At 44.6% G+C, this 23,488-nt stretch overlaps 1 protein-coding gene across 2 annotated transcripts in view; it reads left to right on the top strand.

The window, feature by feature from the left end:
* ZNF830 (zinc finger protein 830) overlaps positions 1-19,619 on the top strand; it is a 43,750-nt gene extending 24,131 nt beyond the window's left edge. For both annotated transcript variants that reach the window (XM_078781815.1, XM_068122430.2), the window contains 4 exons: positions 10,799-10,862; positions 15,846-15,926; positions 17,199-17,275; positions 19,058-19,619. In XM_078781815.1, coding sequence (XP_078637941.1) covers positions 10,799-10,862; positions 15,846-15,926; positions 17,199-17,275; positions 19,058-19,232 — 397 coding nt within the window. In that variant the 3' untranslated portion in view covers positions 19,233-19,619. The remainder of the gene's footprint in view (positions 1-10,798; positions 10,863-15,845; positions 15,927-17,198; positions 17,276-19,057) is intronic.
* The last annotated feature ends 3,869 nt before the right edge of the window (positions 19,620-23,488 follow it).

Genomic DNA, 23,488 nt, shown 5'->3' with positions numbered 1-23,488 from the left:
TACCGCTAAACTGGGCGCCCCATTTGCGTCCCATTAGTTGTTGGATGTTAAGGATCTCACCGTGTCTTCCACAAAGAGAAGGCGAGCTATCGCCGGCACTCTGAACAAGTTGTGGCCTGGCATGCTCTTCTCCTCTGCCGTTATATACGTCCTCCTCGGCATCTTTTTCCAGAAGAGCCCTGTCTCGTCACAGTTGAAGATTTGCTGGGGGATGTATCGTTCGGCTTCTATCAGTTCGGCAAAAGTTATAATAAAATCTTCAGCTGCCTTCACATCTGCCTCACCAAGTCGACAACACGCACACCTCGCTCATGTTGTTCAACGATTGCGTGTTTTATAGCCAAGCACATCATCCTCTTCTTCTTCTCAGCACTGCCCTTGGCACTCACTTTCTTAGGACCCATGGTTAAAACTAAGAAATTTTCCAAAATAACCAAAATGCGAAAACAAAGCAGCAGCGATATACGGCAGAGATACTGTACTTGCACGGCAAGATAACCACGTGACCGGAACCCACCTGGTGGCGGGTGGCGTAAACTCAAAATAACCAAAATGCGAAAACAAAGCAGCAGCGATATACGGCAGAGATACTTGCACGGCAAGATAACCACGTGACCGGAACCCACCTGGTGGCGGGTGGCGTAAACTCAAAATAACCAACATGCGAAAACAAAGCAGCAGCGATATACGGCAGAGATACTTGCACGGCAAGATAACCACGTGACCGGAACCCACCTGGTGGCGGGTGGCGTAAACTCAAAATAACCAACATGCGAAAACAAAGCAGCAGCGATATATGGCAGAGATACTGTACTTGCACGGCAAGATAACCACGTGACCGGAACCCACCTGGTGGCAGGTGGCGTAAACTCAAAATAACCAACATGCGAAAACAAAGCAGCAGCGATATACGGCAGAGATACTTGCACGGCAAGATAACCACGTGACCGGAACCCACCTGGTGGCGGGTGGCGAAAGCTCGTAACTCAGATCTCGGCTCGCATCTCAAAGCAATAAACCGCCCGAGCGACGGCTCGTATCTCGGAAAACTCGTAAGTTGGTGCACTCGTAAGTCAAGGTTCCACTGTATATATATATATATATATAATATTGTTGTGGTTTTTGAAATAAAGGCAACCCCCCTTTAGTTAGTTGCACCACAACATGTAGCCTCGCTTTGTCAGTTATTTCTTATTAAATGTGAAGTATAGTCTCCTTCCCAGTGTTGGTATGCGTTGAGGCAGGTAGAGTAAGGGTAGGCCTCATTGGAGCTTGGAATGCCATGTGATGGGCCTAGGGCAAGTCTAACAGGCCCGAGGGAGGAGCTGGAGGGCGTGGCTGGTAAGCAGCAAACAGCCAATGGGAGCTAAAGGGGAGTGGCCAATAACGTCGGCCAATGAGAGCTAAGTGGTGTGGCCAAGAACGGCGGCCAATGAGAGCTAAGGGGAGTGACTAATGAGGGGCTATCACGACACGTGACCCCCGGCGGCCAGTGGAGACCCGTAGAACATTCTGGTGGGACTCCGGGGGCTATAAAACCCGGCCCGGATCCTCGAACTCTCGCTCTGGCCCGACGATCTCCCTGCCTGGACTCCCTAATATAGACTCTCTGTCCCGGGATTCTGAACGCGCTACCTGGTCTCTGACGCCCTCTGCCTGGACTCCCTGCACGTGCGCTTTGCCTCGCTGGCTTTGGGACACGCTCGGTGGATTCCCGTTCATGCATGACTGAGATCGACGTCCCTGCCGCGAACATCCTCGGCGGGGAAACACCCAATGAGCCGTCCAGGCGAACTGCACGAAGCGGCCGCGCTTTGTGCGCGTCCCCCTCTTCCTCCCCTTCCCCGAACGCGTCTGAGGGCCCTTGTCTGGGAAAACGTAAGTAAGGCTGTTAAGGTTCTCCTCTGTGTCCCTTTTCTTTCACCATTGTACATTTGTGAATAAATCCTGTGGGTTGTTTCCAACTTGGCCGTTTTTGTCCCTTCACCATTGGCCTCGAATTGCACGATTAAAACCGCTCGATCGGGTTCATAGTGATTAACGGCACGAGTCACGCGACGCACAAACCGCTCGGGAGTACCATACCGCGTGACTCGTGTGAGGTTCAGCCCCCGTTCTCGCTGCGGCGTGTGTTGAAAGTACTCGGGTTGTGACCGGAAACCCTTCCACGCGTTAGCTGTGGGTTCGGCGGCTGGAATTGCCCAGCAATCCGTCCTCCACGAGTATAGCGTGGGGGTGGACTCGAAGCTCGAGGGGGGATCAGGGCATAACCCCCCCTCAGTACGTCGACGAGCTCGAGATCCGCAACAAATTGGTGTCCGGGAGTGGGATATTTGGACCTGGAGTGCACTTCACGTACTAAAAAAAATTATGAGCGCGTACGAATGCTCTGGTCTGTGTTTAAGATAAGTTGTTTCACACTGACTGTAGTAAGTTGAATCAATGAGCAACTTGCTAATTATTCTGTTGATGGTGCTTACTTGCTTACTTACTTACTGGATTTTGGACTTTGCAGGTGTTCGGAAATTCCAGTGAATAGCCTCAATTAGCTTGCCGTGTGCCGTGCGTCATTGGTCGTGCCTTACTTTGGAGTTACTGATTAATTGAAAAGTAAGTTGGAAATGTTTGTGGATATGCAGGGCGGGTTCAGAGTTATATTAGTCAAAAGTGGATGGTGATTATAAAATATGATTGAATTACTCAGAAAATTAGGTGGAGGTGATATAACTCCTTTGGTCGCAATTCAAAACTAACAATTCGCAGTTTTCTTTGTAATATTATAATGGGATTTGAGGTGACATAGAGTTGAGTAGATAATAAATCCTGTCATCGTAACTAGAAGTTTTTTTTTTTGTTGTTTTTTTTGTTTTATTTTGTATACTTAATCGAGGCTCGTGAAAGAGCTAACTTCTTCAGAAGCAACGGCCTCTCGTGGAACATGGTGTCTGCAGTTTGCTCGGACGGAGCTCCAGCCAAGCTGGGATGCAACTCCGGTTTTGGAACGCTGGTGAAGGCCAATGCACCACACATCATCGTCACGCATTGCGCCTTGCACAGACACGTGCTGGCATCAAAACCCTGCCTCCAAAACTGGCCAATGTTCTGAAAATCGTCGTTGAAATTGTGAATTACGTGCAAAACCATGCTCGGAATCATCACATCTTCAAAGAGCTGTGCAAAGAAATCGGCTCTGAATTCGAAGTCCTTCTCCACCACTCTAACGTTCGATGGTTATCACGAGGGAAGGTCGTGAGCCGTGTTTTTGCCTTGCGTGTAGAATTAGCCCTGTTTTTGCGAGAACACCAGCATTGCCATGCAACGCACTTCCAAGAGTCAGAGTTCATCCTCACCTTGGCGTACATGGCTAACATCTTCGACGCACTCAATCATCTCAATTGCCAGATGCAGGGCGGTGGAGTGAATGTCATCGAATCTGAAGAAAAGCTGAGCGCATTCCGAAAGAAGTTACCGTTGTGGAGGCGGCGAACAGAGAACGACAACTTCGCGAACTTTTCGCTACTGGACGAGTGCGTGAGCGGGATCGAAGATGAGTCTGAAGTTGGAGGCACTGCTGTACCGGGGGAGCTGAAGCAAGCGATTGCCATGCACTTGGATGAGCTGGGAAAGTCATTAGACGGCTACTTCCCTGACCAAGAGCAATACCCAGCCGTTTACTTTCGACGTTGCAACGGCAGATGTCAACGACCAATACCTCTACGACCTCATCGAACTTCAGCAGAGCCAGACCCAACAAGAACTCTTCGGCACAACGCTCTCAACGTTTTGGTGTCGCCAAATGGAAGGGTATCCTCACATCGCTAAATTGCCCTTGAGATCCTCACGCCGTTCGTTACAACGTATCTCTGCGAGCATGCGTTTTCGAAACTGGTGGACATTAAAACAAAGAAAAGGAGCAGCCTTGCATGTGAAAATGATTTGCGGGTGGCCCTTGCCAAAACAAAACCACGCATTTCCCAGATCGCCTCCCGAAAAGAAGAACAGAGCCAACGCATTAAGATGCAATTCTTCTTAATTTTTTGGTAAAACTTGAGGGGTGAGTGTTCGGTGGGTTTCGCTAGGGTTCGGCGCCTTTAAAAAGGTTAAGAACCACTGTCCTAAGGGTTTTTATTTTATTTTAATTCCAATTATTTTTTTGGAATTTTTTCAGGGAAATTTTTTTCCCCAACTTTAATTGTTTAGAAAATGTGGTATCACGTATATTACAAATACATTTGTGCAAAATAATTGTTTGAATTAAGATTGGTTTAAACCATGACAAAACGGCAACTCGGGTACAGCCATTTATCTATATATCTACACATCTGGGCAGTGTCTGTGTTGTCACTTAACGACTCCCTCAAACTTTTGTTTCCGTGGTTGTGAAGTGTTTTTAATAACGTTGTGGTTTTGAATCACGTGGTGGTGAGGTATTTTTAATTATGTGGTGGTGAGGTGTTTTTAAATGACGTGGTGGTGAGGTGTTTTTAAATCACATGGTGGTGACGTGTTTTGAATTACGTGGTGGTGAGGTGTTTTGAATTACGTGGTGGTGAGGTGTTTTGAATTAGTTGGTGATGAGGTGTTTTGAATTACGTGGTGGTGAGGTGTTTTTAATTTTGTGGCTGTGAGGTGTTTTTAGTTACGTGTTTTATGGCTGTGAGGTGTTTTTAATTTCGTGGTGGTGAGGTGTTTTTATTACGTGTTTTATGGCTGTGAGGTGTTTTAAATTACTTGGTGGTGAGGTGTTTTGAATTACGTGGTGGTGAGGTGTTTTTATTACGTGTTTTATGGCTGTGAGGTGTTTTTAATTTCGTGGTGGTGAGGTGTTTTTATTACGTGTTTTATGGCTGTGAGGTGTTTTGAATTACGTGGTGGTGAGGTGTTTTGAATTACGTGGTGGTGAGGTGTTTTGAATTAGTTGGTGATGAGTAGACTACAGATTTTTATGTTAAGAAAATAGGCCTTTTATGTTTTGAAAAGCGGATTTTTTTTTTTTTTATGTGAAAAAATCCCGAAATATTTTTTTCCCCCGTTTTATTCATTTTTTATTATTACCAAGTTTTTCAGAAATCAGTCAAAAAAAGAACAAAAAATGGTAAGCTTTTTCCTGCACAACATTAAGCACTCTGGGCTAGTAAACAGGTACAAAATGACGTTCAGGTACCTTTATTGCAACCGCATTGTTTGATAAGTAGAGGACTAGAAGAAATTGACAAGACCCTTTTAGGAACGGTTAAAGTAGGTGTTTGAAATCATTATCTTGGTAATGTTCTCCTTGGTGAGGCGGTGGCGGTGGTCGGTGAGGACGTTTCTGTAGACGGAGAAGGACCTTTCCACGTCGACGCTGACGATGGGGCAGTACCTCAAGAGGGGGATGTCGGCAAGCTTGACTCCAGCCGGCACACCAACCTCAGATCCGTGCTGATCTCCATCCAGGATCAAAGCCACTGTCCTCAGCACACCAATGTCGGGATTGCGCTGCAGCACCGCCTTGAACTTGGTGAGCAGGATCTCCTTACGGCAGCCTCGGATCTTTTCGAGCTCCTCCTTGGCCTGATCAAGGAGCTGGAAGGCCTTGGCCAGCTCCATGCCGGCCTCCTCCAGCTGCTTAAGGATCTTCGGGATGAACAACACATGGGCATTTAAGAAGACCAAACTGAGCTTGATGTCCGCCTTTCCGAACAGGTCCTTGGCACTCCGGATTGCCATCGCGTCGTCATCGTTCAGCTGGTCCACAATGTCCTTGACGGCCTCGAAGTGCTCGGCGTAAAACACCGCGGCGTCGATCCACGTCCCCCACCGAGTCAGAATGGGCTCCGGGGGGGGGGGGGGGAGATAAAGATTGGGCTGCTGCTCCTTCCAAAGGACAACATGCGACGGGGCTTTGACGAACACCTTCTTCGTCGTGGCAATCAGGTCGTTGACGTCCTTGAACATTTCTCGGACTGTCTCGCAGACACGGTGGAGCGCGTGGGCAACGCAAGTCACATGCAGCAAGTCCGGGAAGAGTTCCTTCAGGGCATGGCCGGCCTTGATCATATAGGCCGCGGCGTCGCTGACGAGGACCTTGAGGCACTCCGGCTTGAAATCAGGCCAAAGATAGCGCAGCGTGTCGTTGACTGCGCGCACGATCTCCCCAGAGTTGGTCTTCTCCAGAAACATGCACTGGACGAGGTGGGGACGAAAGTACCCCTCCTTGGACAAGCGTCCCGCGATGATGTTGGCCACATATCGACCTGCCGAATCGGTCGTCTCGTCGACGGACAGCCAGATGGGCTGCTGTCCGAGGTCGGCACGGAACCCCGCCAAGGCCTCGTCGTAGCACTTGTCGAGGTAGTGCTTTCGAATCCAGCTTTCATCGGGGATCTGGAGAGTGATGTGCTTCTCCAGGAACGACCGGAGGGCAGGGTTTTCCAATTTCGACCATGGGATGCCAGCGGCCAGCATGGCCTGGCACAGCTCCTGAGCCACGACGTCGCACTTGTGCCTCTTTCCGCCACCAAAGTCCTCCATGGTGGCTTGCGTGACCGTCCTCTTCTTCTTCAAGGCCAAGTTGTTCTTGTGGCGGTCTCCTCGGACATGTTGGGCCAGCTCAGACTTCTGCTTCGCCCGGAAAGTCTTTTCACAAGCTCGACAGAAAGCCGTGTCACTCGACACGTACTTGAAGGTGGCCCCATCGCCGCCAGCGTTGAATTCCTTCAGCCACTTGTCACGAAGAGCAGCACTCATCTTGATAGGAGACTTGTTCACACTTTGTGTACACTCTCTCACTGTAGTACACCGCCTCACTGCTGTACACGCTGGGGACGCAAGTGGACGCAACGTTTTGTTTTTGAGATCGATCGCAGTTAAAAATTTCGATCGCAGTTAAACATTTCGATCGCAGTTAAAAATTTCGAAAAATTCCCTAATCTTTTTTAGCATTGCCAGACATTTTCGACCAAAAAGGGCATTTTATTTTATTTTTCCCGAAAAAGGGCGAAATATTTGTTTTTCTCCGAAAATAGCAAAATATTTTTTTTGCGCGCAAAAAAGCGGTTTTATGTGAAAAAATATTTTTTTATTTTTTCACATAAAAATCCTATGTGCAGTGATGAGGTGTTTTGAATTACGTGGTGGTGAGGTGTTTTTAATTTTGTGGCTGTGAGGTGTTTTTAATTACGTGTTTTATGGCTGTGAGGTGTTTTAAATGACTTGGTGGTGAGGTGTTTTTAATTTCGTGGTGGTTAGGTGTTTTTATTACGTGTTTTATGGCTGTGAGGTGTTTTAAATGACTTGGTGGTGAGGTGTTTTGAATTACGTGGTGGTGTGTAATCGTCCCAAATTTCCAGGCTGCACCTACCCCTCCCTCCCCCGATGTATGTGCTGAGGGGTTCTTTCTTGAAAAAAAAAACATTCAACCAAAATCTTCAACCGAAATTGCCTATAAAAATGTGATATCACAAACACAACAAATAAATTTGTGCAAAATAATTGTTTGTATTATAATTGGTGTAAATCATGACAACTCAGTAAGTAAGTAACTCAGTAAGTGGGTGTTACCTTATCTGGTTTCGTTGTTTTTTAACACTGATGGGAAGGTTATATGAGAATGGTATGTGGATGGGGAAGGTGGGAGTTTTAGCTGTATGGGCTGTGAGGGCCATTGTAAATATATATATTTTTGCTTGGTTCCAGGCCACAAGAGAAATTATATTCGATTTTGCATCTGTTGGTAAAAGGAGAAACACAAGTGTGTGTGTCAGTGCGCTGTCATGGGTTGTTATCCTCATCATCTCATGGTTGCCACCTGTCGTGGGTTGTTATCTTCAAATGCAAGTTTCAGAAAGTGGAACGTAGCCCTCCCCAGGTCTTGTTGTATCCACCTTTGTGTGTGTGTGTGTGTGTGTGTGTGTGTGTGTGTGTTTTACTGTGTGTGTGTGTTACTGTGTGTGTGTGTTACTGTGTGTGTGTGTTACTGTGTGTGTGTTACTGTGTGTGTGTGTTACTGTGTGTGTGTGTTACTGTGTGTGTGTTACTGTGTGTGTGTGTGTGTGTGTGTGTGTGTGTGTGTGTGTGTGTGTGTGTGTGTGTGTGTGTGTGTGTGTGTGTGTGTGTGTGTGTTCGATTTCTGCTAAACAACAGTTTCTTTACATTTGGCAACAAGATACTCCAGCAGACAGTGGGCATACCCATGGGTTCAGATCCGGCCCCTTTCTTTGCAAATTTGTTTCTGCACATGTACGAGTTTGATTGGGTCCAGAACATGTGCAGGAATAAATTAACAACTGCACGAAGATGCGGAAACATCTTCAGGTTCATTGATGATTTGTTGGCAATTAATGATGGATAAATATTTGAGCAGCTTCATGATGACATATATCCAAAAGAACTTGAATTAAAAAAGGAAAACCAATCTTCCACTTCAGTTTCCTTTTTAGAATTACAAATTGACATCCATAATAATAAATTTCACACCAAATTATTTGATAAACGAGATGCATTTCCATTCCACATTGTCCAAATGCCTTTCTTAGACAGCAACATTCCCAAAAAGCTATTTTATGGTACGGTTGCAGGTGAAATAATTAGGACTGTTCTGAAAATCGTCGTTGAAACTGTGAATTACGTGCGAAGCCGTGCTCTGAATCATCGCATCTTCAAAGAGCTGTGCAAAGAAATCGGCTCTGAATTCGCAGTCCTTCTCTACCACTCTAACGTTCGATGGTTATCACGAGGGAAGGTCGTGAGCCGTGATTTTGCCTTGCGTGTAGAATTAACCCTGTTTTTGCGAGATGTTGATGTTGCATTGATGGGTTGACTGACTGCCTGGACGCAACTGAGGTTGTGGATCTACTGATGTACCATCTATTGATGTGGATCCATGATCGAGGTTGTGGATCCGCCGTTTGGAGAGGTCCTGGGCTGAAAGGATCGAAACCTCGAGGAAGAACGGTGCCCAGCTGATGATCCATGCGGTCGGGAAACGAGTCAGTTGCTTTCAGGTTAACGTTCTTGCTTTAGGTGGAGAAACTATGTTTGAGGTTTACAATTTAAATAAAGTTGAATGTGGGATGTTGTTAAATTAACATCATTTACAGCAATCCTTTAAATTATTTATATTTAAGTTTAGGAACAACCGATACTGTACAATTAATTGTGTGTGTGTGTGTGTGTGTGTGTGTGTGTGTGTGTGTGTGTGTGTGTGTGTGTGTGTGTGTGTGTGTGTGTGTGTGTGTGTGTGTGTGTTTTTTTTTGTTATTTTTTTTTTTGTTATATACACTGATGCTGCTAGCTTGTACTAACACTAACAGGAAATGTTATGAGCCTGACACCTCTCATCCATGGACAGATATTTGTCATGTTCCTGTATTTCTTTGAGTCTGATTTGCATTTGAGAACAGAGCAATTATGATTAACCGTTTTGAAATTGCCGCTCTTTCGTCTAAACCTAAATCCTGACAATTATGTCAAGAAGATTACTTGAATTACACATCGTGCTATTAACGGCAGGATAAAAGTGCCCAGAGAGCAGAAGCGAGTCACTGTAAACACACAAACAAACACACACAGAGCATGCACAAAAGGCCTTGTTTGGCATTCATAGATAATTTTGAAAGTCTTGTATTGGATCAGGTCCAAACACAGTCCTTTTGAATAACCAGTTAATATTTTCGTATGTCATGCTGGTGACCACGTTAATTTATATCGTGGTTACTCTGTTGACAACAGCTTGTACGTCTCCTTGACCACAAACGTTCCTGCTTGTTTGGATGGCTTCCATGCCTTTGACATGGTCTGCCAACAGGCTTTGCTTGCCAAGGCCCCTTTTTGATGGTATCCACTATCCTCGGCTCCGTTGGCTGGCCGATTTCCTCTTTGCACACAAGAAAGATGGTGTTGTGAAAATGTTGCTGATGGTGCGACACCTTGCTTCTTTTAGAAGCTCTTTAGTCTGCATTCATACTTGTAGGCCTGAGAATGCCATGTTAACGTTCTATAAATGACATCCTTTGAAACGCTTGCCAGGGCTTGTCAAGAGTTTTGAAACTCCTGGGTTTGTCTGCCTTTGGGTTTGTCCATTCTTGATTTGATATTACAGGCTTCGTCTTGGGCTCGTCTCAGTTCATCTTGCACCTCGTAAACATGATATCACTGATCATATCTCTCAACCATTTCACATTTAATTCCGTTGCTGATCATTTGCTGCTTAGGCTGCAGACAAATTATTTCTTCTTTTGTCGACTTGGTTACAGTGTTGTTCTATTGCATTGCTTTCTCCTGCCATTCCTCCTCTCTGCACTCCCTTCCCCCCATAACTCCGCATACTCTCACCGCTTTGTGTAACCTCTTGGCACCCACAGTCAAATTTCTCAATGAGTTTTTGTCATGACAGCTCTTATTTTAAAGCTGACTTGCTTTTTTTTTTTTTCAAACTTTTTTAGATTTCACTGTTAAATAATCTTCTCTTTTTTGCCCTTCCCCTGTTAACATGGTTTTATCGTGCAGCCTCGTGGGCTTTTTGAGGGCCATTTCCATTTGAAGAGTGAGTGTGTTTAATTTGCGGCTGTGTGTAAACGTGTTGAATGTTTCTTTAAGTTTGTTCCTCAATACACACCGTCATGCTGTCGGAATGCTCTTAGCGGTCGGAAGATTTGCCATTGTCCTTTTTTAAAAATCCCGCTCACTCTGGAATTAAAATCGAACAGGGTATAAATATGCTTGCATTTCTCAACCAATATGACTATCCTCATGCTAGTTTCTCACTCGCCCCCATTTTTCCCCCTCTACTTCCCCGTTGTCCTTTGACCTTTGATAGGGCATCTAGTATGGCAGAGACATTGCCCGAAGGGTTTTTCGATGATCCTGTCATGGATGCAAAGGTATGACGTATGAAGGAATAATATACAGTCACGTGAAAAAGTAGGTACACCCCATGTAAAGTTTTGACCTTTTCAACATATTTGAACATACAGCTACTTGATCTTCACTTCAACAATATTGATAGATAAAGGTGATATAATATAACAAATATCATGAAACATTTACATTTTGTCGTCCATTGTATCATTTAAATAAACATAAATGCAAATTTCGCATGTGGAAAAAGTAAGTACACCCCGACATTTATCACTACTTCAAATACCTAAAATTAGAATCAGGTGCACCAGCTCAGGTGCAAATGATTAGACCATCGTTAGAGAAGATCTTGGAGGAACCTGTCTTATTTAAACCTCAGACATTTCGTTTGGTTTGCTCTTTGTTGTTGAAGTGTGTGGCGTCACCATGCCTCGATCAAAAGAGCTCTCTGAAGCCTTCAGAAAGAAGGTTATAGATGCCGGCGAGTCTGGGAAGGGGTTTAAAAAGATCTCCAAACAATTTGAAATCAATCATTCGACTGTCCGGAAGATCATCTACAAGTGGAGAAGATTCCAAACAACTGCCAACTTGTTCAGGCCAGGCCACCCAGCAAGTTCAGCCCGAGAGCAGACCGCAAGATGCTGAAAGAAGTCTCTAAGAACCCCAGAATGTCATCATGGGACATGGGTAGCTCTTGGGTAGCTCATGGGTAGCTCTTGCCACTGTTGATGTCAAAGTGCACGAGTCTACCATTAGAAAGAGGCTGCACAAATTTGATCTACATGGGAGGTGTGCCAGGAGGAAACCTTTGCTGTCCAGAAAGAACATCAGGGCAAGACTAAAGTTTGCCAATGAACACCGAGGCAAAGACCATCACTTCTGGAACAATGTGCTCTGGACAGATGAGTCAATGGTAGAGCCATTAGCCACAGTACCAAGACATGTTTGGCGAAAACCAAAGACTATTTGACCACAAGAACCTGATACCAACTGAAAAGAATGTTGGTGGAAATATTATGGTTTGGGGGCAGCTTTGCTACATCAGGGCCTGGGCAGCTCACCATCATATAATCCACTATGAATTCTTTATTGTACCAGAGGGTGCTTGAGGATAATGTGAGGCCATCTGTCAGAAAGTTGAAGCTCAACCTAACGTGGACCTTGCAACATGACAATGACCCTAAACATACCAGTAAATCCACCAAGGAATGGCTGAAAAGAAAGAAATGGAGGGTTCTGGAATGGCCAAGTCAAAGCCCGGATCTAAATCCCATCGAGATGTGGGGGGATTTGAAACGAGCTGTGCATGCAAGAAACCCCTCAAACATCGCACAGCAGAAATAATTCTGCATGGAGTAGTGGGCAAAAATTTCTCCCAGTCGATGTCAGAGACTGGTAGACAGTTACAAGAAACACCTACTTGAGGTTGTTTCTGCCAAATGGGGCAATACCACCTATTAGAGCCAAGGGTGTACTTACTTTTTCCACATGCGAAATTTGCATTAATGTTTATTTAAATTATACAATGGACTACAAAATGTAAATGTTTCATGATATTTGTTATACTAGGGCATGCCCGTACTATATATATATCTAAAATTATATCCCCCCCCCTCTATTTACATGAAATGGTTTGGTCCATTCGCAAAGCCAAAGCGAACGGCTTGCGAGTACGGTGACAATCCCCCCCCCTCTATTTACATGAAATGGTTTGGTCCATTCGCAAAGCCAAAGCGAACGGCTTGCGAGTACGGTGACAATCCCCCCCTCTATTTACATGAAATGGTTTGGTCCATTCGCAAAGCCAAAGCGAACGGCTTGCGGAGTTTGGTAAATAAATCGCCATAGCTCGGTAACTACTTGTCCGATTAATATGAAACCTTGAAAAGGCACATCCTCGGGTCCCCAGCAATATACCTGGCAAGTTTCAAGTATATCGGACCCGTGGTTGTCGAGAAACAGCGGTCACAGACAAACGACACACACACATACACACACACATACACACACACATACACACAGAGATTACTGGAATTATAGATAGATTATATCACCTTTATCTATCAATATTGTTGAAATGAAGATCAAATAGCTGTATGTTGAAATATGTTGAAAAAGTCAAAACTTTACATGGGGTGTACTTACTTTTTCACATGACTGTATGTATGCATATGTATATATGGTTCAAACTTGACATTAATTTTATTTCTAAATAATAGGGATCATTCAAAAAGTTTAATATTAAAATGAGGTACTGTAATACAAGACAGGCCAATGTTTTTTTGGGGTTTTTGTTTTTAATATATAAGTATATACGTGTGTGTGTGTGTGTGTGTGTGTGTGTGTGTGTGTGTGTGTGTGTGTGTGTGTGTGTGTGTGTGTGTGTGTGTGTGTGTGTGTGTGTGTGTGTGTGTGTGTGTGTGTGTGTGTGTGTGTGTGCGTGCAAAAACAACACACAACATGCATTTTAAGGCCATTTTCCCTGCTAGAGCGGGGGATAGCCTTGCGGTCCCCATGACAATCTTCTCCATTTTGCCCTATTTTTTTGCATCTCTCCTTGTTAACCCCCTTGCCGGCATTTCTTCTTCCACCATCTTTCGCCAAGTCTTTCTCGGTCTTCCCTGTCCTCTACTTCCTTCTACATTCATTTCCATCACTCTTCTCAACCAGTCACTTTCATCCTTCTTCAACACATGACCAAACCATCTCAACCTGTTCCTCTTCACAGCATCCATCATAGGCTCTATTCCCATCATCTTTCGCAATTCATCATTTGTCTTCCTCTCTCTCAACGATACTCCGCACATCCACCGAACCATTCGCATTTCCACCCTTTCCAGCCTTCGTTGCTGCTCTACGTTCATTACCCATGTCTCGCTCCCATAAATCATAACACTTCTCACACATGCAGCATACACCTTTCCATTCAGCTTCAACGACACTCCGCTCCTCATCAGCACGCCACTCAGTTCCCGAATCTTCCTCCATGCACATCTCACTCTGCACTTTTTTATTTTGGTTTGTCTTGGAATCTTTTGTATGCCCCATCTATAACTATCATGAGTGATGCCAGGCTCAACTCTGATGTTTACTTCTTAACTGACAGGATGAACTTGTTTGTTTTTTGATTTTTGCATTGTTGATCAAGGTCATCTATCTTTCAACATATGTGATTGTGGCTTATTGTCCCCCGTTGCACCGCGGAGCGATAGGGGGACTATGGTTTTCCCCTCCGTCCGTGTGTGCGTCCGTCCATCCGTGCGTGCGGGCGTGCGCAAGCGAAGGACCGAATTCTAATTTGGTGTGTGGGTGCAACCCACGTCAAAATCCAAGATGGCCATCGCCATGTATGTCTGAACCTTGTGAGTGGAATATCTTGAAAAATAAGCGAAGTACCAACTTCTGATCTGGTGTGTGGGTGTATCTCGGCATAAGGAAGAACGCTATTGAAAATTGGGGTCGCCACGTCAAAATCCAAGATGGCCGCCACCATATATATGTCTGAACCTTGTGAGCGAAATATCTTGAAACATAAACGAACTACTAACTTCTAATCTGGTGTGTGGGTGTATCTACGCATAAGGAAAAACGCTATTGAAAATTGGGTCGCCACGTCAAAATCCAAGATGGCCGCCTTGCGTCTTCCACTTTGCCAACTCACATCACTTCACCGAAGGGGGACCTAGGCTTAACGCTTGTTTTGCACACTTTTTACCTCCACCACCGAAGGTGTACTGAGGTTATGTTTTCACCACTGTCTGTTTGTTTGTCTGTCAGCAGGATATCTCAAAAAGTTATTGATGGATTCGGATGAAACTTGGTGGACAGTTTGGTTTTCTGCCAATGACGAATGGTTAGATCTTGGTGAAGATATGAATCCGGATCCGGATACGAGATTTTTATAAAAAATATTTTTTTTCAGTGATTCTCATCATTGAAAGATGGGGCTAAAAACGATGTGTAGTATGATGTTTCAAAAAGTTGCAGATGGATTGTGACAAAACTTGGTGAATGCGATTAGATTTTGGTTAATGCCTGGATGCACATCCCAGCCTACCAGTATGATATAAAATGTAAATTGTTCAGCTTAAAAATGCGCTCTACCGAATGCCGTTTTATTTCATCACTAAATGATTCGCACCAGACAAATACGGAATTCCTTGACGGGCAACATCTGTAAATTTCAATCGGCCTGGTGCTTTGCATTTACCATATTTTATCGTTCTCTGTTACTAACTCGCCACCATTTTGATTTTCAGCATGATCAGGAAAGCAGGAAAGCTTCCTAACTTTTGCCTGAGTAGTGCAGGGAATGTGTTGGAACTGCTGGTTGAAATACCAGCTCCGCAATCCTGGTGGTTCATTCAGTACGCTAGGATTTTGTTGCATGATGAGTGCGTCGACATTTTTCTTCTTTTTTTCGAGGAACATTTCATGTTTTGAACTTTATTGCCTTCCATTTGAGTTTGAGTGAGACCTTCATCCTCCAGTACTTTAATTAGGCTGGTCAAGTCAAGTGCCTGTGCAAATTAACTTCTTTTTTCTATTATGGAAAATTGACAACCAAATTGATAGAAGTGTCATGATCGCAGTTATGTTCACTCTTTGCTAAAACATGCTCAAGAAATGGACATTATTCGTGCATACCACATGCTGCTAGCAGGTTTCCTATTTTATCCACTTGTATATTTTGAGAATGCCCACATGTTGATGTTTCTTTTTTCCATCTTCGTACTCGATGAAATTGCATCCTTGCTTGGCACCATCACATGTTAATGTGCTGTTTGTTGTAATATTTCTGATACTGACAATTTTGAATTTGCAAAGCTTGCACCTCTACCTCTCCAGCATGTGGGCCTGTTTGCGAGCAGTACACAGAGCTTCGTTAGGTTTTTTTCACAAAAAAAAATCAAACATTTTAAATTGTCAACTGGAGTTGTCATGGCTTTTGTGACCCCCACTGGATTCCTTAACAGACCTTTTGTGAGCTTGAGCCTTGATTGCAGGTGCGAAAGGTGGACCTTCCCAAAGACCAGATGGAAAAAGAGTGGGAAGAGTTCCAGAAGGAAATGCGGCAGCAGAACACTGTGAGTACACCTTGCAAGCTTATGTACTCAACAGCCTTTGGCATTGCTTTGTAATGGGCTTGGTAGGGCGTGGGAGCTTGGTTGGGGTAGGGGCAGGTCGGAGAGGTTTGGCAGATGAGTTCTTCAATAAAGGTGCAGATGAGATAACTTGGTCTTTGAGTTTGTATGGGATGAGAAGATCATGGCCACTTCAAAAACGGTTTGTGCACGACTTTCACCCCTCCCTCATCTCTTGTGTATGTAATATCTAGATGGTCCATTAAATGGTGTAATATTTGCTTATTTGAGATTGTATAATGGATCTGAAATGGCATTGATCAGCCTGTTCTTTGTCAGACATGTTATTGATTTTCCGGTCTCTCATGATGGCTGCCTGTTTACATTTGTGGATTGGGGAATCTTTGGGATTGTGGGTAAGAATTCCCATCATGGTCTTGATGAGCAGCGCTTACCCCGTGGGGAAAACTACATTAGATTTATCATTGGGTCGTATTTAAATGATATCACCAAACTGTGGTAACAAAGAATCAACGCTGTATTTATATATGTCATTTGAATTTTTAGCATGGAACAGGCTAGTGGATTAAACACGTCAATGAATTAGTATTTGTTGAGATTTTTTTTACCGCCATTGAAGTCTTGTAGGTTTACTTTTCTGACAATTCACCAATGTGACTGATGGATAAAAGTTAGCTTGTAAGTGTTTTCTTTTGAACCACTGGCTCATTATTCATGATGCAGGGAACATGGTGAATATGGAAAATGGTGTTAAGGGAGTTGAAAGAGGAGATAGGAAAAGGGTGTTAGAAAGAGGGTTTTTGTGTTCGGTGGAATTTGGAAATTTGGAAATTCCATTATTCTCCAAATAGTAATGGTTCCTAAATGTGATTATGAAAATATTTTGCCGACTACATTTGTGAGGCAAATGAGGCAACTTGTGTAATGAAGTTTTATTTTCTGTACGATATGGAGGCTCATGGAAGAGCGAGGTGACATGGTAAAAAGGCATTGAACTGACTGTGGGACAATGGGTCAGCAGTTGGACACAAAGCAAGAGAATGAAGCAACAGGAAAAGAGGAGAGAGCAATCACATGCATGATTTTGTGGCATTTGGTCGCTCGGTCTACTGTGATGTCCATATCTTTTGATCTTGCATTTCGAATGGTCTTCTGTGTCTTAATAATTTTACCTTTTTTCTCAGTTTAATATTCTTCACCCTTCTTTTTTGTAATGTTAACGAGGACATAATTACTTCCTTGCTGAATGAACAGGTATCTGATGCCATCGTAGACGAGGAAGACGAGGAGGGCAGAGTGGAGCGTCGCATTGACGAGACTGATGAGCAGATGTGAGTGAACAATGCCATACCAGGCTGATGACCCTATCCTTTTGAGATCTGCCAGAATGAATGCTGGGAGAACATCCAATGGAAGGGAAGTGAACCTGGCATTGTGGATAAGGAAGGATATGGTACACATGGTGGTTGTATTGTGTTTTTGTGTACATTGGCCAAAGCCCCAACTGGTGTAAATGGGTGTTCCTGCAAACGCCCCACATAGGGATGTTCGATTGCCCAGAGTGGTCCAGGTCATTCTGCGAGCGATGTATATGAGTTATGGGAGGGAATTTCCTTACTGGAATCGATGCAGGTAAATGGCCCTTTGTTACGGTTTCGTACAAATACCAAGAGTTTCACGCCATTGTCAAAATTATATCACTAATGGTAAAACTAACTTTTGTGATGAGCCACATTATGAAAAAACATACACTGCCAGGATGAGCCAGGATCAGAACTGCCACTGAATGAAACAACATAACAAGTGAAACATCCATTTACAAGTTTCAAGGGTCTCAAGATTTAAACCAGTTTATAAATAATAATAACATGGCCTGAATTCCCTTATACCTTTTTCAGCTCAAAATATAAACTATACAGTACTGCAAAATCGACCATTTTAACAAAATTAACCAATCAAATAGTGGGATAATTGTTGGAGGGTCTACTCCGAGTTTTTAAGTTTGGGGTTAAATTCTGACACTGGCTGAGTCGTAACAATGACTTTTGCAAGCAGCTCATTCCAAAGATTGTACATGCTACTTCCTCGATTTGTGCTTGGCATTTAAGAGGATATAGCATGGATAAACCCTGTGGGATGGCAACACATGAGGGAACACAGGAGGTCAGAAGGTAGGGAGAGGTGGATTTCTCCTCAAATGCCCCACTGACTGCAGAGAGAAAGGTAACGTCACAAGATGGCATCGCCATTACCCAGAGTGCCTCAGAAAGTTCTCACTTTCCCCAAGGTCATTGGCTGTTCGTATGAAGCCAAGTATAGGAAATGGACTGGCACCATAGCCTAGACTGGAGGTATGCACAGCCCTCTGAGCTGTGTATCCTGGGTTTGAATGTCGGCCCAGATATAAACTGCCATATTGGTGTCTTGCAGGCTGGGCGAGGCATCAATGTGTGGGACAATTGGTCAGCAGAACACTGTGGACCTTAAACCCTCGGATGGACCTTAAACTGGGTGTCCCGTCTGCCGGCATTAGTTAGTGGATGTTAACGATCCCATGGTGTCCTTCGTTAACAGTAGGGTAGGTATCACTGGGTCGATGTCCAAATTCCCACTCTAACCCACAGGGGCACTGCATCAACAGCCATGTGCTGCATACGAAAGAAGAATGAATAGAAGGAATGAAAAGATTAGTGGAAAAGAAAGGTTTTGCTTTTGGATAGATTGTTTGAATGCTTAATTGGTCAAAGTGGTATATTTTTTAATGAAGGACCGTCATGGTAAATGAACTACAAATAGTTTGGTACGTTTTGACTGCGAGTAGAGCTTAAAATCGACTTGATTAACTTTTCTCTGCAATCTGAAATCTTTTCCCGAAACCTTTTAATCACCCCTCACAAACTATATATTTGTCCTGCAATATATCACAAGTGCAAATGGTCACAAGGTAGTGATTTTGAATATTGTCTTCCATTTTTTTGTATGGAAATTGTGACTGTCCTCATCATGTGCATTTGGAAAAAAAAGATCACTGGCAGTTGCCCAATCACAGCCAGTAATGAATGTGACTGTTTAGTAAAAGACTAAATGGTTCATTGTCTTTTTGTCCCTGGCAGACAGCTATACCGTCGTGTCGAGAGTCTGCGGGACAGGCAGGACGGCTTGAAAGATGTCTCTCTCGAAGGAAGCAGGACGGGTGCCGCTGACGATGATTATGATTATCAAGATGAGGAAGCAGAGCTGCACAGTTTCCTCTCTGGCGATTGGCGGGCCAAGGGAGCGCTGCTGTGATGCTTTTAGCAGTGTTGCGCCCTCAATCAATTGGTCGACGTGCAGGTGCAGCAATTGGTCTTGCTATACATATGTGAAAATTTCTGTACATTCCCTTTCGTTGTATATATACATCTACATATTACATTGCACTTCAAAAAGAATAGGCCATTGTGTGCTGGTACGCTTGCCAAGCTTCCTATTCCTGCCCTACAAGCATCTTGCGACAGAGCAGCGACCCACCCAGGGGTGGTTCTCGACTTTTTGTGGCCACAACCTCATCAGTAGAGGAGTTTGGGATTTTGACTATGCATTGGATGATCAGTTGGTATAAACCTTAATGTAAAGTCTTTCTCATCCGATCATGTATATATGGCCTGTGTTAAATAAATTAAAGTACTAACGGTCTTTGTTTTGATTTCTAATCGTTTTATGCCTCCGCAGCTGAGGCCGGAGGCATTATGTTTTTGTTTTCTGTGGATCTGTTTTTTTTTTTGGTATTCAACCTGGCACAAGTTTAGATTGTAACAAGTCAGGAGACAACGATGGTTCATGAGTGAGCGGTATTCAATGACAAAGGACGGTCTATCAAGTCGATCGTCACGATCATCGACGATTGATGCATCAAATCGGGACCATAATCAGTTATGAGGTTAGTTAGCTACACAATACCGAAAATTCAGTTCGATTCCGACAACTTTGAAAATTTGACCTTTGTGACCTTCAATGGTCAAAGGTCGAAGATTCTGAAATTTGTTGGAAAACTTGTATTTCATGATGTATGTGATAATATAAGATCATGTACGACATGTCACCCTATCAGGAAGCGAACAATGTAATAAAACCATCAAAAATCGACTTTTCTAAATTTTGGGACCTTGTGACTTTGACCTTGGGGCGAAAATGAAAAATCGAGCTCCATGGGGCTAGACACATGACATTGGCCGAACCAAATATCGAAACCCCTGTCAGATTCACCAAACCCCTTGGAGAAGATGTAGCTTGAACTCGATTACCCCCTAAAAAGACATCTTCATGATACGCCCACTCTAGGCAGGACACAACCAGATCATGATATGAACCTCCCACCCAAGTTTTTTTTTTTTTTTTTTGTATACAAGATCGAGGCTCGTGAAAGAGCTAATATTAATCACACAGAAAGACAAACCGACACATAAAACATATAACAACGGGAGCAGTCGACAAGATGGGGAGAGAGGGGGAAGGACACAAACACAACATTTGAGAGCAGGGACCGAGAGACATCGAGAGATCTGTGGGAGGGAGAGGGCTTTGGGGGGGGGGGAGGCATGGGAAGGGGGAGGGGTGGGAGAGGTATAAAACATATGGACACTGCCAGGACTTCCAGGAAAGAAGTTGGAATTTCAAACAAGGTGGATCTGGGGTGAATTAGCGGGGGTAGAAAAGATCAAGGTTTTGGATGGGGGAAGATAAGAGATGGTGGTGAACAGCTGTTTTAAAGACCTGGAGGGAGGAGTGGGATTGAAGGGAGTGTGGGAGTTTGTTCCAGAGGCGGGAGAAAAGAGGAATGAAAGAGTGAAGGTGAGCAGAGAGCCGAGATTTCGGCAGTTTAACCATCAAAGGGTTGCTGGCAGATCTTGTGCGACCTGTGGGAATATTTGGGGGACAGAGCACAGAGAGAGCTGGGGGAGCAAGGCCGGAGAGGAGTCGGTAGAAGACAGAAAGACCACCTACCTGCCAGCGGTGAGTGAGTGAAAGGCCCTCAGAGATAGCTTCATCGCGGGAGATTCCAATGATTCTGAAAGCTTTGGTTTCAACAGCGTGAAGCCGAGCTAGGTGTGAGGCAGGAGCACCGGCCCATAGGGGAGAACAGTATTCTATTGAGCTGCGGATGAAAGCCTTGTATGTGGTGAGGAGCTCAGGTGTGCCTAGGAAGGACTTCACACGACGGAGGATGCCCAGTCGGCGACTGGCTTTGGAGGCCAGCTTGGAAATGTGGTTTTCCCAAGAAAGATCTTGGCAGATAGTGAGACCCAAAAGCTTGAGCGGCAGAACTTCTTGGAGAGGATTTTTGAGAAAGTAGATGGGAGGGTTGTCCCGTCGATCTTTTCGGAGAGACATAGTAAGAGTGTGAGATTTGTCATGATTGAAAGACATGTTCCACTGGTTTGACCAGTCTGTGATTTTGTCCAGGTCTTCAGAGAGTGAGGAGGCTGCAGACTGCCGATCTGAGGGATGAGGAATGGAGCGGCAGAGAGTGGAGTTATCAGCAAAGAGATAGAGAGGATTTTCCAGAGAGTCGGAGAGATCATTGATAAAGACCAGAAAAAGCACAGGGCCCAGAACACTGCCTTGGGGAACTCCAGCCTGAACAGGAAGGGGAAATGAGAGAAATCCATTCAGGGCCACACGTTGACTACGACCAGAGAGGAAGTCCGCAAGCCATGCATGGAGATTTCCATGGATACCATAGGAGGAGAGTTTGGTGAGCAGAGCTGGGTGCCAGACCGTATCGAAGGCACGTGATATGTCAAGGGAGACAGCTCTGATTTCCTGTTTGGCATTGAGGACCTCCATCCATTGTTGAGACAGCAGAAGCAACATGTCCAGAGTAGAGTGACCTGGTCTGAAACCAAATTGATGATCAGAGATCAAGCCATTGGAGAAGAGGAAAAATTTCATATCCGAAGCAATGATGGATTCCATGACTTTGCTGATAATTGGGAGCAGGCTGATTGGTCTGTAGTTGCAAGGATCTGTTTTTGCACCTTTTTGTGTAAAGCGGTAATGTTTGCTGATTTCCAGGATGCTGGCAGATGACCTTGAGCAAAAGAGAGGGTGAAAAGAACAGAGAGAGGGTGAGATAGAGTGGCAGAGCATGATTTTAGAACCCGCGGGCTGATGCCGTCTGGTCCAGTTGCAGAATCAGAGTCGAGGTTTGACAAAAACTCCTCCACCTTGTCAGGAGAGAAGGACACATAGTTCAGGAGCAGTTGGGTTCGACTGGGAAAGGTGGGAACAGAGAGAGATGGGTTTGGGACACAAGATTTTGAGGCAAACACAGAGTTGAGGCATTCGGCTTTGTCACGTGCGATGTCAACTGTGTAGCCATTTGAGGTAAGGGAGGGGATGGAGGGGGAACAAACACCAGAAACGGATTTGACCAGACGCCACCAGGATTTGGAGGAAGGAGACAGGTTTGAGAGTTCATTCTTGAGTGTGGAGAGATAGTGCTTCCTGGCACTCCTGAGGGTAGACACACACTTGTTCCGAGCTTGGTGGAAGGAACTGAGATTGCCTTCAGTTGGATTAGCCTTCCAAGAGGCAAAGGCAAGTTGTTTCAGGGCAACTGCCTCACCACAAGATTCAGTGTACCATGGACGGGAGGAAGGGTAAGACACCTGAAGACGAGATGGGATAAATCTGTGCATGAGAGAGAGCAGTTTGCTTTGGAAGAATTACCAGGAAGAATTGATGTCAGAGGCAGTGGAGATGGGAGACCAATCCAGATGATTGATGGCTGCTTGAAGACCATCCCAGTCGGCCTGAGTGAAATGCCAGACTCGTCGACGCTGAGGAGGCTCTCTGAAAATGGCCAGAGAGATGTCCACTTTAACAAGTACATGATCAGAAGAACCGATTGGAGCAGAAGAAGAGCAGCAGACATTAGCAGGGAAGTTCTGAGTTTCATCAAGATCGGGTGATATCATTGGGTGGTTATGCTGCGGACAGACAGACAGACGCACACCCATGACGAATATAGTGGTCACTTGATAACTCGTGAACCAATACAAAGATGAAATGCATACTTCGATTTGGGGCTCAACAGATTAAAAGACCTGTGCTCATTTTGCAGACGATAACTCGAGTTGGAAGCATTTGATGTCATTCTTCTACTTTTCTCTTTTCTCTCTCATGCTTCTCTCTCTCTTTCTCTCATATGGCCTTTAATTTTTTTTTCAGGTGACCTTTAATTGTGATCCAAATGTAACAACGGGTAGATGTTTTTTGCGTCGACGACGGAATCCTATGATGCAAGCGGGGACATAATGGGTTGGGGAATGTGTTGGGATTGGGTTGGTTGATTGAGCATCTCCATCTCCTCTGAAATTTCCCAAATATAGCACAGCGCCTCAAAGAGCCTCTTCTAACCAAATCCTACTGCCTGGCTTCTCGTGCCGACCATGTTTATTACTAACGGCAAAGGGTGTAGGCGAATCCCCGGTGCCTTAAAACCGAGAGCTCTGGGTGGGTGGAGCTTGTTAGCCTTGAATGGCTATCTGCCTAGGAGAGGG

The sequence above is a fragment of the Myxine glutinosa genome, chromosome 7, assembly GCF_964187855.1.
Source record: "Myxine glutinosa chromosome 7, kmMyxGlut1.1, whole genome shotgun sequence".
Taxonomy (NCBI): Eukaryota; Metazoa; Chordata; class Myxini; order Myxiniformes; family Myxinidae; genus Myxine; species Myxine glutinosa.
Note: the sequence above shows the minus strand (reverse complement) of the source record. Positions and strands in the feature narration are given on the sequence as shown.